The sequence below is a fragment of the Carcharodon carcharias genome, chromosome 13, assembly GCF_017639515.1.
Source record: "Carcharodon carcharias isolate sCarCar2 chromosome 13, sCarCar2.pri, whole genome shotgun sequence".
NCBI lineage: Eukaryota > Metazoa > Chordata > Chondrichthyes > Lamniformes > Lamnidae > Carcharodon > Carcharodon carcharias.
The window spans coordinates 4,611,827-4,625,258 of record NC_054479.1 but is presented as its reverse complement, the minus strand read 5'-3'; the positions used below and the strand labels follow the sequence as shown (position 1 = coordinate 4,625,258).

General features: G+C 40.8%; 1 protein-coding gene across 3 annotated transcripts in view; it reads right to left on the bottom strand.

Moving 5' to 3' along the window:
• The window catches only part of LOC121285580 (splicing factor SWAP), a 109,750-nt gene that overhangs the window by 77,507 nt on the left and 18,811 nt on the right, over window positions 1-13,432 (bottom strand). For 2 of the 3 annotated variants that reach the window (XR_005944720.1, XM_041202150.1), the window contains exons 7-8: window positions 9,557-9,698; window positions 3,564-3,795 (exon numbers count right to left, since the gene is read on the bottom strand). Coding sequence is in view for 2 of the 3 variants with exons in the window: in XM_041202150.1 (XP_041058084.1) it covers window positions 3,564-3,795; window positions 9,557-9,698 (374 nt within the window). In the remaining variant the exon portion in view is untranslated. The remainder of the gene's footprint in view (window positions 1-3,563; window positions 3,796-9,556; window positions 9,699-13,432) is intronic. The other variant, XM_041202151.1, reaches the window with a different exon arrangement.

The window sequence follows — 13,432 nt, the reverse complement described above, 5'->3', positions numbered from 1 at the left end:
ACCAAAACTGTTCAAAGTATTCTGGGTGTGGTCTAACTAGTTCCTTACATAGTTTTAGCAAGACTTCTCTATTTTTATACTCCATTCCCTTAGAAATAAAGGCCAACATTCCATTTGCCTTCTCTATTACCTGCTGAACTTGAATGCTAGCTTTTTGTGATTCATGCATGAGGACACCTAAATCTCTGTGCTGCAGCTTTCTGCAATCGTTCTCCATTTACATAATATTCAGCTCCTCTATTCTTCCTGCCAAAATGCATAATGTCACATTTTCCCATATTATATTCCATTTGCCAAGTTTTCACCCACTCACTTAACCTTGTCTATATCCCTCTGTAGAATCCTTGTCATCCTCACCACTTGCCTTCCCACCTATTTTTGTGTAACCCACAAACTTGGCGATTGTACATTCACTCCCTTCATCCAAGTCATTAATATATATTATAAATAATTGTGGCCCCAGCACTAATCCCTGTGGCACTCCATTAGTTACAAGTTGCCATCCTGAAAATGCCCCCTTTATCCCAACTCTCTGTCTTCTATTAGTTAGCCAATCCTCTATCCACGCTAAAATACCACCCCCAACACCATGGGTTCTTATCTTATTAAGTAGCCTTATGTGCAGTACCTCATAAAATGCCTTGTGGAAATCCAAAATATATTACATCCGCTGGTTCCCCTTTATCTATCCTGCTTGTTACCTACTCAAAAGGATTGTAATAAATTTGTCAGACATGATTTCCCCTTCATGAAGCCATGCTGACTCTGCTTGATTATATTATGTATTTCTAAATGCTCTGCTATTACATCCTTTATAACAGATCCAACATTTTCTCAATGACAAGTGTTAAGCTAACTGGCCTGTTTTTTGTCTCCCTCCCTTTTTGAATAAGGGTGTTACGTTGGCAGTTTTCCAATCCTCTGGGGCTTTTCCAGAATCTAAAGATTCTTGGAAGATTACTACCAGTACATCCACTATCTCTAGCTACTTCCTTTAATATCCTAGGATGCAACACATCAGGTCAAGAGGACTTATCAGCCTTTAGCCCCATTAGTTTCCATGGTACTTTTTCTCTAGTGATTATTATTATATTTATTTCCTTCCTCCACCCCAACCCAACTTCTTGCTGTTTCCTCATTATTATTTCCCCAGCCTCATTCTCTAAGGGGCCTATGTTCATTTTGGCTTCTCTCTTCCTTTTTATATATTTAAAGCTCCTACTGTCCATTTTTATATTGCTTGCTAGTTTACCCTCAAAGTTTATTTTCTCCCTCTTTATTATTCTTTTGGTCTTTTGTTGGTTTTTAAAACTTTCCCAATCCTTTGGCTTACCACATTGTATGTTTTTTCTTTCAATTTGACACTATCTCTAACTTCCTTGGTTAACCATGGTTGGTTTATGCCCTTCCTGGAACCTTCTTTCTCACTGGGATATATCTTTGCTGTGAGTCACGAACTCTTTTCTTAAACATTTGTCATTGTTCAACCACTGTCTTTTCTGCTAAACTCCTTTCCCAGTCCACTCCAGCCAACTGTGCCCTCATTCCATTGTAATTACCCATATTTAAAGGTTAGCACAACTGTTTCCGACCCAGGTTTCTCACTCTCAAACTGAATGCCAAATTCTACCATGTTATGGTCGTTGCTTCCTACAGGATCATTTACTCTGAGATCATTTATTAAACCTGCCTCATTACACATCACCAGATCCAAAATAGCTTAATCTCTGGTTGGATCCACAACATACTGTTCTTTCTACATATTTATAGAAGCTTTTACAGTCTGCTTTTATGTTCCTTGCAAGATTACTTTCAAACTCTATTTTTCCCTTCTTAACAATCAACTTTTATAACTGCTAGCTGATACCCTTTGACATTGTTCAAAGTGAGTAAAAGGGCACATTGTTTTATAACTGGGATGTTATCAGACAATAGCTAATCTCTTGTGCAGCCTCCTAGACAAAAATCAGTAAGTGTCTTCCCTTCCAACCATCTTCCCTCCTTATTTGCTACTTGATTGTGCTGCTCTGGGGTAATGTTTAATTCCTCCTCTGGCAGAACAAGAGTTAAAATTGAGTGGTTCTGTATTTGCGCTCCATTCCCACCCCTTGCTGCTTTTGCCAGCAGAGGAGCTACCTGCCTGACTTAGGCACCCTCATTGATATGACTTAAGTGAAAATGTTAACGATACAATGAATGGGGAGGTCAACTACAAGCAAAATCCGTTGAGGGCAGGAGAAGACCTAAAAGATATGTTTTAAATTTCATTTTGTGGAGTCACGAGGAGCAAGAGTATGTGTTTCTGCTGTCTTCGGCTCTTTCCCCACTCACATCCATGAGAATTTGCCGAAACACTCACCGCACATCTTGCCCAAGTGGCTGCTAAGCCACTCGAGCTTTATCTGCCAGTAGTCAGACTTTGCAGATTTGGTTCGGTGGACAACTGATCGCCGAGTCAAGTAGGAGGCCAAGCAGTTACTTCTCAATTCTCCCATGGAAACTTAAACTTGAGGGTCTTGCTGACTTTCCACCCAGAAGTTAAAATTCTCCCTTCTGTCTTTGTCTTTTAGTCTTTTTTCTACTTAAATCTTTTGCATTGTGGTTTCCATTTTGTTAACTTCTTTGCCACTGTTTTGTATTCATCTTTCTTTTTCCTGGCACCGCACCTATCCCCCCATCCCCCTTTATGTTTTGCTCCCAATTCATCTGTACAGATCCCACAAACTCTTTTTTCTATTATCATTTCTGGAGCTCTAAATCTGCACTAAGATTACAGCCAACCTGTACTAGGCTGGAGCTGGCAGTAGGTTTAGGTAGTGACACGGTATCCTGGATGTAGTGGAACATCGAGTGACAGAAGTCTAAAAGCTGGGAAGGGAGCAACTGGAGGTTGGGCATGGGGCCAGAATCTGAGAGTACGCTTTGGGAATAAGATCTGGGGAAGAGAAAGGATTTGGGACCAGTTGACAGGGAAGGGTGTAGCTTAGAATTTGTTAGTACTATTTTTTGGGAATGGCAAAGGGAGGGATAGAGGAGAAAATGAACTAGTGTTGAAGGAAAGATAGTTCAATCACCATAAAATAGTTTTTGACTATTACCATGATTCATATGAATTCACACTTTCAAAAAGGCTTGTTTTTTTCCCCCCAAATATTGCAGTGCTGACCAAAATGTTCCTATCTGATTCCCACTCTAGTATTCTTCTCTCCAATAAAAACTCCTTTTTATGCTTTATATAAGTTTTTCCTGATATATTGTACTGCATATCTTGCTTTTGCATCAAGAAGTAACTTTGACTAACTGTATATCAGAGAGGCCTAACGGAGAGGAAAGTCAGCATTTCATGGCTTCTAACTGAAGGGAAGAGATCCACTGTAGTTAAAGCAGCAATCCAGTTTGATAGTACACATGCAGGGAAACTAGATTAAGATGGAGTTCATATGGTCGATTAGAATGCTCAATTCCTGCCAAATCGGCAGAGGTGGCCCTAAGTAAGTTACCACAGCTCATTTATACAAGTTAAAACTAGAGAAGGCTATTATGTTGAACTTAAAATGTCCCACCTGACTGTGGTTGTAGAAGGGACCTGGATATTACTGTTGTCACCCTCTGAGTGTGGTGGAGGTGTAGTTCCAGAAGATGGAGTTACAGATGTCCCAGTTGTAGTTGGCACAGCCATCTCTGAAGGCAAGGCGCTATAATAACCAGAAACTTCCATTCCTGGAGGTGGTGGCGTTAAGCAGTATGTACCGTCAGGCATCATGTAATATCCATAATACATGGCTGTCACTGCTGCTGAAACACAAGAGACATTTAATTAAAATTATATCCAGTTACTTTTCCCATGCTCACTGAACGTTCCAAAAGTTAACGAAACTGTCATTTTTCAGTGCTTTTACTTAACAGTATACCTCCAGAAGCTTAAACACAATTGGACAAAATTGTTTCAATATTTATTGGATTGCAATGCCAAAATCACCAATATACTCTATTAGACCAGTTACATCTAAAAAAGTTAGCAAACTGAATTCTAACTGGACGTAGTTTTTAAAAAACCTTACCATAATTCTAATTTAAGAAATCAATTCTTGACAAATTAGTTTTGCATTTGTCAGGATTCAACCATAGCGCTGAAACAATTCACTTGATGCAAATTACCTCATTAAATCAATGTTGATTATCCATCCAAGTACCACAAGATTGATTGCATCTTCACTCAACTAGTCTTTTTAGCTTTACTAACTGAATTGCACTGACTGCGGGGTCAAAAGATGACTAAGGATCAAACCTCATTAGACCTAAAGTAGAATCTATTTGTTCATGGAGTTGCTGTCAATTTTGCTTTGAAGCATCAATCAATTCTACTAGAAAGCATAAATTTGTTAATCAGGTGGGGGGTGCAGAGGACATTCTGATCCCAAATAACTTACAGGACAAAATTACAAGTATATAAGCTTTACCCTGCATGCCCTTGCCTCGGCCCCCAAAGCTTCACAAGAACCAGAGAAGTATTCCCCTGCCAATACTTTCTTTATGTTACAACACAGCCATCTTAAACGACCGAAAGACATAAAAACAATCATGATAATAGGATCAATACCTACATTCTGGGAAAATATAATCTAGACAGAGTATTGCATTACTGTGTACTAATATATGTCTACAGCCTTAGAGATTCAAAGCTGAGACACAGAACATTTATATTGGGCCAATAATTGAAGCTGAGTACTAAGTAAAAGCCCTGTAATCCTATTTAAAGCATCACTAATTGGAAGGGGTCAAAAGCAGATCAGTGCTGAGGGAGGAAAACCTACTAGCCTTGCTGAGGTAGAAAGATCACATTCCATCTTGCATACCAAAAGAACAAACTAAACAAACACCTGCAACAGAGTATGCATTTAAAATTTCCCCACGCCAAATGACCAATGAACAAAAACAATTTCTTAAACAACACCTTCCAACTTCTAAACTTACAAGGAATGTTTACCAGAGTAAATATTTTAATTTTGGTAGCACGAACACTTTCTTGGATGATTTCCTTTGCTTTTACATCATCGAGAATTAGTTATTGACCTAAATAACTGAGCTGATTTACCTAGGATCTTCCATATTCAATCTTCTTTAGAACCTAAGGTTATTACAAATAAAAAGCTTAAAAAATAAACATGGATAGGTTTAAAAAGATACACATTGAAACAATTCACCATTTCTGCCAGTAAAAATCTATCCACTACAGCTCACAATAATGAATATCTCTATTTCAAACATTTTTCGCTCACCATTAATATTTGAAGCAGATGAAGATACAATACTATGAGGTGAGAGAGAAGTAGCACCAGCAGTGGTTTCCAATTGCTCCAGTAAATACCTAACAGACACAATGTGCTGCTAGGGGAGGCAGTGGCATTGTCACTGACTAGTAATCCAGAGAAAGAGGGTAATGCTCTGGCAACCTGTGTTCGAATCCCACCACGGCAGATGGTGAAACTTGAAAAGTCTGATGACTATGCTGATTGTTGTAAAAACCCATCTGGTTCACCAATGCCCTGAAGGGAAGGAAATCTGCCATCCTTACCTGGACATGTGACCCCACTTACTCTAGTACTCTTAAATGCCCTCTGAACAAGGGGCAATGACTGCTGGCCTAGGATCACTGGAAATTGGTCTTGGGATTCAATACTATTCAGTCTGCAGCTTGCTAGTCAGGCCAAGTGAGTAGTGGCACTCGGGACGAGGGCGGCTCAACGCTCCTGGTTCTACGTTAATTAAAGCAGGGAAAAAGACAGTTTACTCATCTTCTGTTTGACAGCCTCTATTTTGTACCCATTCATACATTTGTAAAATGTACGAAACAGGGTCCAATTTCATCAGTAAGGTCTGCAGTGCCATGTTTCCTCCTTAATAAATCTGTGATTTTATCCAATCTAATTGGCTATTTTTCACTTTAGTTAATTGGCAACTAATGCAAAGTCTTTCTACTTCATTTCGAATACATCTTCAACCACTATCAAAAAAATAATTCTGCAATATAAACTCATGACAATAATGTCAGCCCGTTCCCTTAAATTTTATTCATTCATGGGATGTTGTTGTCGCTAGCTGGGCCAGAATTTACTGCCCATCCCTAATTGTCCTTGAGAACCGAGTAGCTTGGTAGGCCATTTCAGAGGGCATTTAAGAGTCAACCACACTGCTGTGGGTCTGGAGTCAGATGTAGGCCAGACCAGGTAAGGACAGCAGATTTCCTTCCCTAAAGGACATTAGTGAACCAGATGGGTTTTTACAACAATCGACAATGGTTTCATGGTCATTATTAGACTTTTAATTCCAGATTTTGTATTGAATTCAAAATTTCACCATCTGCTGCGGTGGGATTCAAACCCAGGTCCCCAGAGCAATACTAGTCCAGTGACAATACCACTACACTGCTGCCTCCCCTTAAATGACAAGTATAAACTAACTTAGCCATTCAATTTCCTTCTTATCTCAATAATTTACCTCTGGGCATATCTTGCCATGCCCAACTGATACTTCAAGAATCCACCCTGATCCCTCAGTTCATGCATTAAAGAAAGCACATACAGAATACCCTCAGTAGTCCTTCTCTCATCCAGCTACCTGTCTCCCCACATTCTTGTTAGTTTTTACCTAATCCTGGTCATGCCTTAACATTTCCCACTTCTTTGGATTCAATATTTATCCATCACTGACCAAGAAATGGCTCAAGCTCTGCTTCACTGTATTATCTATGAAAATCTCCACTCTGCTGTCGATCATGCTCGCTTCACATGGTTTAGTTTGTAGGTCAGTTGAAGAATTGTGTTTATATATTGATGTAAGGGTTCCTCAAACAATTTTTACAAAAACCTTAGATCACATACTTGAATTTTGATGAGGCATATTTTAACCTGTCTATTCAATCAGTCAGATTCCCAAGCCATCTCTGTGTTGAGAAGTCTGATCTGTCCAGTAACAGAATTGATCAATTACCTCTTCCACAAGAAACTACACACAACCAAATGCAGAGGCACACATCCATAATGACATTCCGTCACCCATTCCACTCCAGACCCCTCAAAATAATTTTAATACAAAAAAATATAAATAATTCATTATAAAACACAGGCATAACCTATAAACTTCCTGATGTTACCTTCCAACTTCCTGACGTTACCTTCCAACAGCTCTGGTCTTCCCCACCTCTCCCATTTAGAACAACCTTGAACCTAGGTACACCCTCCAAGCTTTCAGAAAATACCACACCTGCCCATACCACATCACTTCAAGGCCCAGTCTAATTCAAGACCAACATGAGGAATCAGTGTGCAACAGAGCAAAGACATGTGCATAATTTAAAATGTGGCTCCCTCTATTCCATCCTTGGCCTCCACCTTGTACCTATTTGCTTTCTCTTGAAGAAGTTATGTAGAGGAATAGGACTAGTTTCCATTAGTGTGCTAAAGACACCAAGCTCTATCTGTCCACCGCTATTCCCAAACACAAACTTACTGCTGCATTGTCAATTGCCTGTCTGACTTTTTTTCACATTTATTCATTCATGGGATGGGCATGTCACTGGCTAGGCCAGCATTTGCTGCCCGTCCTTAATTGTCCTTGAGAAGGTGGCAGTAAGACTGTTCTTGTACCTACACCAGACGCAGCAGTACCCTCACAGTGCTGTTAGAAAGGAGTTCCAGGATTTTGATCCAGTGACAGTGAAGAAACAGCGATATAGTTCCAAGTCAGGATGGTGCCTGACTTGGTGAGGTGAGTCACTTGTCACAGAGTTCCCAGCCTCTGACCTCCTCTTGTAGTCACAGTATTTATATGCTTACATTGAGGCTTCAGTTGAATAGCAAGACCAAAACTATAATTTTCACTACCAGCCATAAACTCACTTCAATGTTACTGATGCCATTCCTAATACTGGCCATTTGCTCAAGCTGAACAAAACTATGCACACCTCAGCTGTGTTCAACCCAGGTAAGCTAACACACACTCTCCATCACCAGATCCACTGAAACTTTCAGTCACACATTGATAATTGAATACTCCAACATTTTTCCTCATTGGCATCCCCAACAAATCTCCTCCCCAATCTTCTGTTCACTCTTCATAAATTCCAGAACAATGACCTGTCCTAAACTCAGTTTGTCCATAACGTCAATCCTCATGAATTTACAGTGGCTCCCACTGCGCGATACATTTAATCCTTGTACTTCTTTTCAAATTCCTCCACCTCCGCAGCCTCCCAAGCCATATATCTGTTCCTGCAATATGTGGCCCTCCAGGTAAAGTCCATCCCCCTGCCTTCACACAATGATTGGCAGCAGAGTTTTTAGTCATCTCACCTTTACTGAACTCATTTTCAACATGGAATAATCACTAACCCCAGCCTTCGGTCTGACTTATTATTCCATCCTAATGTGTATTAGGATGTTTGTACGTTATACAAGATTGTGTTGCAGCCAAATTTGCAATTATATCAAACCAGAAGAGGCAGTGGATTCAGAAGAGATAGCTCAGAAATCAGAAAATGAGTGAACAAAGTACTCGTTATCTATCGCCTGGGTCCAACTATTTCATCAATGACCTTTCCTCCATCATATCAGAAGTGGGACTATTCACCGATTGCAGTGTTCGTTCCATTCCTAATTCCTTACATAATGAAGCAATCCATGTCCATGTAGATGCTGGTAGATGGCAAGTAACATTCATTCCACACAAATGTCAGGCAATGACCATCTCCAAGGGTGTCTAACCTCCTCTCCTTGATACTCAATGCCATTACCATGTGCCAAATCCCCCATCAACAACATCCTGGGGGTGTCCACTGACTAGAAACACAGGTGGGCCAGCCACATAAATGTCATGTCTATAACAGGTCGGAGATTGGACATTCTGTAACAAGTAGTTCATCTATTGGTCTCCCAAAACCTTTCCACCATCTACAAAGCAGAAGTCAAGGATATGATGGAATGCTCCCCACTTGCCTAGATAAATGCAACTGTGAAAGCACAGACTCAGCGCCATCCAATCCATGCATTTAAACATCCACTCCCTCCACCACCAGCATATCATAGCTGCAGTGGGGACCAGGTACAGAATGCAGCAACTCACCAAGGCTTCTTATGCATCATCTGAAGCCTCAATCACCTAGAAAGACAAGTGTATCAGATGCAGGGGAACATAGCCTCAAATGCCCTTCCAAGTCACAAACCATCCTGACTTGAACAGATATAATTTCTTCATTGTGGCTGGGTAAAAGTCCTGGGACTCCTTATGCAAGAACCTTCACAACACAGAACCCATCACCAACTTTGCAAGAGTTGCTAGGGTCGGTGTTAAATGCTGAACTTCTCAGTGATATTCACATCTCTGAGAATGAACACAATAAAAAAGAATCACCTGCCAACACAAATGCACAAATGAACAAATGCCTTCAAGATATGATGGCAGAAAATTGGAAGAGGGAAAAAAAATCTATTAAATTAGCATTGAGTCTAATTTCAGATATTGAATTGAACAGTCAGTCAATGTTTTTCTGCATACTTACAATCTGCAGCAGTGTATTCTACTGCTGCTGCTACTGCTTCTGAGCTGTCAGATTCTTGCTGTTTTTGCACATTTTTGGCATCTGCTTGTACTCTGCGCACTAAAGCTGCAAGAGGATGGTCTGGATCCATTACTTTCAGAGGCTAAAATAAAATATTAAAATAAAACGTTAATTTCAATACTCCAGTTAACTAACATTTTGGGCTACAAGTATACCAATTTGTTTCGCAAACTAGTTTCGACGTTTTGTGCAGAAGTATCTAAGTCAAACAATGGACAATGCTGCACTTGGTGTAGAAGGCATTTGCTTAGTGTTATACTTCAGTTCACTTCTTAAAGATTTTTGAGATCAGTATACTTCTGACCCAAGGAAAGAAGCATTGCTGAATCTGGATCTGGGGAATGAACTTGGTCAAGTGTCAATTGGGGACAGCAATCACAGGATTGTAAGGTTTAGATTAGTTATGAAAAAGGACAAGGAGCAATCCAGAGCAAAAATGATCAATTGCAGGAGGGCCAACTTCAGCAAAGTGAGAAGAGAAATAGCCCAGGTAAATTGGAATCAAGGATTGGCTGGCAAAACTGCAATTGAACAATGGGCTGCCTTTAATGAGGAAATAGTTCAGGTACAGTTGAGGTACATTCCCAGGAAGAAGAAAAGGTGGAACAAAAAGCTAGAGTTCCCTGGATGACAAAAGAGGCTGAGTAAGATGAAACAGAAAAAGACTGCATCTGTCAGATGTTATGTGATAATACAAGAACCAGGCTGAATAAAGAAAACTTAAAAGGGGAAATGAAAAGAAAAAAGAGAAGCAAAGAAGAGACAGGCAGGAAGCAAACAGAAAAGGGAACCCAAAGGTCTCCTTTGGCATAAAAATAGCAAAATGATAGGAAAAGAACAGGTGGAGTCGTTTAGGGGCCAAAAAGGGGATTTACGCATGGAGGCAGAGGACATGGAAACTATTGGAAGCAATTCTGAGGGACAGAATTAATCTCCACTTGGAGAGGCAAGGATTAATCAAGGACAGTCAGCATGGTTTTGTTAAGGGGAGGTCATGTCTGACCAATTTGATTGAATTTTTCAAAGAGGTGACCAGGTGTGTAGATGAGGGCAATGCATTTGACATAGCTTACTTGGACTTCAAAAAGGCTTTTGATAAAGTCCCGCATGGGAGACTGGTAACGAAGGTTAAGAGCCCATGGGACCCATGGCAATTTGGATCCAGAATTGGTTGAGTGGCAGGAAGCAGAGGGTGATGGTCGATGGGTGTTTCTGTGACTGGATGCCTGTGTCCAGCAGGGTTCCACAGGGATCCCTGCTGTTGGGTCCCTTGCTGTTTGCGATGTAGACTTGAATGTAAGAGGGTTGATCAGTAAGTTCGTGGATGACACAAAAATTGTTGGGGTGGTAAATGGTGAGGAGGATAGCCTTAGATTACAGGAGGATATAGACGGGCTGGTCAGATGGGCTGATCAGTGGCAAATAGAATTCAATCTGGATAAGTGTGAGGTGATACACGATGAATGGTAGGACCCTGGGAAGTACCGAGGATCAGAAGGACCTTGGTGTGCATGTCCACCGGTCCCTTAAGGTAGCAGGACAGGTAGATAAAGTGGTTAAGAAAGCATATAGGATACTTGCCTTTATTAGCCGAGGCATGGAATATAAGAGCAGGGAGGTTATGCTGGAACTGTATAAAATGCTGGTTAGGCCACAGCTAGAGTATTGCATGTAGTTCTGGAATCCGCATTATAGGGAGGATGTGATTGCACTGGAGAATGCAGAGGAGGTTTCTAGACTGTTGTCTGTGCTGGAGAGTTTTAGTTATGAGGAGAGATCGGATAGACTGGGGTTATTTTCCCTGGAGCAAAGGAGATTGAAGGGGGGACATGATTGAGGTGTATAAAATTATGAGGGGATCAGATAAGGGTAGACAGGAAGGAACTTTTTCCCTTGATGGAAGGATCAATAACCAGAGGGCATAGGTTTAAGGTAAGGGGCAGGAGGTTTAGAGGAGGCATGAGGAGGAATTTTTTCACCCAGAGGGTGGTGGGAATCTGGAACTCACTGCCTGAAAGGGTGGTAAAGGCAGAAACCCTCATAACATTAGGAATATTTGGATGTGCACTTGCGATGTCATGGCATACAAGGCTGTGGGCCTAGTGCTGGAAAATGGGATTAGAATAGTTAGGTATTTGAGCGGCGCAGACTCGATGGGTCGGAGGCCAATTTCTGTGCTGTAGACCTCTATGACTCTATGGTCGAGATACTACATGAATACTTAGCATCTTGTGTCCAACAGGTCAATGTGATGCATACAATGTGCGCGTGAAGAAAGTTAGCATACTTTCCACTTTCGCATGTTAGTTCACATCTAATTTTCAGCCAGCACCACTTCCTCCCCTACAGCACCTTTCCATGCAAGTGCAGGAGATACAACAGCTGTCCTTTCACCTCCCTTCTCAACGGCTAAAGCCCCAAATAGTCCTTCCAAATGAAACAGCAATTTGCTTGCACGTCCTTCAATTTAATATATTATTATATTCACTGTTCATGATGTGGTCTCCTCTACAGTGGGGAGGCCAAACATCAACTGGGAACTGCTTTGTAGAACATCTCCCCAAGCATGGCCTTAAGCTTCCGGTTACTTTTCATTTTAATTCTCCACCTGGCTCCCATGGTGATCTTGCTGTTTATGGCCTGCTACATTGTTCCAATGAAGCTGAATGCAAGCTCAAGGGCCAGTACCTTATCTTTTGACTTGGCACTCTACAGCCTTCTGGACTCAACATCAAGTCCAACAACTTTAGACCGTAACCTGAAATAAAGACAGGAAACGCTGAAAAAACTCAGCAGGTCTAGCAGCATCTGTGGAAAGAGAAACAGAGTTAATGTTTTGAGTCCGTACAACTCTTCAAGTTATATGGACTCAAAACGTTAACTGTTCCTCTCTCCACAGGTGCTGCTAGACCTGTTGAGGTTTTCCAGCATTTTCTGTTTTTATTTCAGATTTCCAGAATACGCAGTATTTTGCTTTAATTTTAGATCATAACCTCTGCCTTCATCTCGTTCTATGCAATTTTTGTCTTTTTTTTTTGTTTAGCTGGGTTGATCTTGTCTTGTTTCTTTCTTCATGCCCCTTCATGTTGCATTCATTTGGACACAACCTTTGTTTCATTACTATAGCTGTTACCACTCTTTGGCTGTTGTACATTGAAATCTTTTGTTATTTAATCTCTCCTGCCCTCCATCCTATCACAGGGCTTCCCTTTCATTATTCTGGCTCCCTCCCTCCTTCCACTGGCTTAAAACTCTTAAATTTCTTTCTTCAGTTCTGATGAAAGGTCATCCCAACCTGAAACGTTTCTCTCCACAGATGCTGCCTGACCTGAATATTTCCAGCATTTTTGTTTTTAGTTAAGGCTGGGAGGATGTATGACAGAGGTGTTGAAATCAGAGCAATCTGAACAAAATAGGTAGACAGAAACTGTTCACATGGATGGAGTACACTGATTTAAGATGATTGGCAGAAGAACCAAAAGTGAGTTGAGGAATAACTTTATGCAGCATGCGGTTAGGATTTGGAATGCATTGCATGAGAGTGTGGTGAAAGCTGATTTAATTGTGGCTTTTGAAAAGCAACGGGATAATTACCTGAAGAGAAAAAATTCACAGGGTTACAAAGAAAAGAGAGTGGAGTGGGACTGGCTCTTGGAGAGCCGCCACACTTACAACAGGCCAGTTGGCCTCCTTCTGGGCTGCAATCATTCTACGATTCTATGAAATTCAAAATAAACCATGGGAGGAGTACAGTAAATGTTAAAAACTGAGTTTTAACCATTTTAAGTTGTTGAAAGTCGAACTATACATTGAATT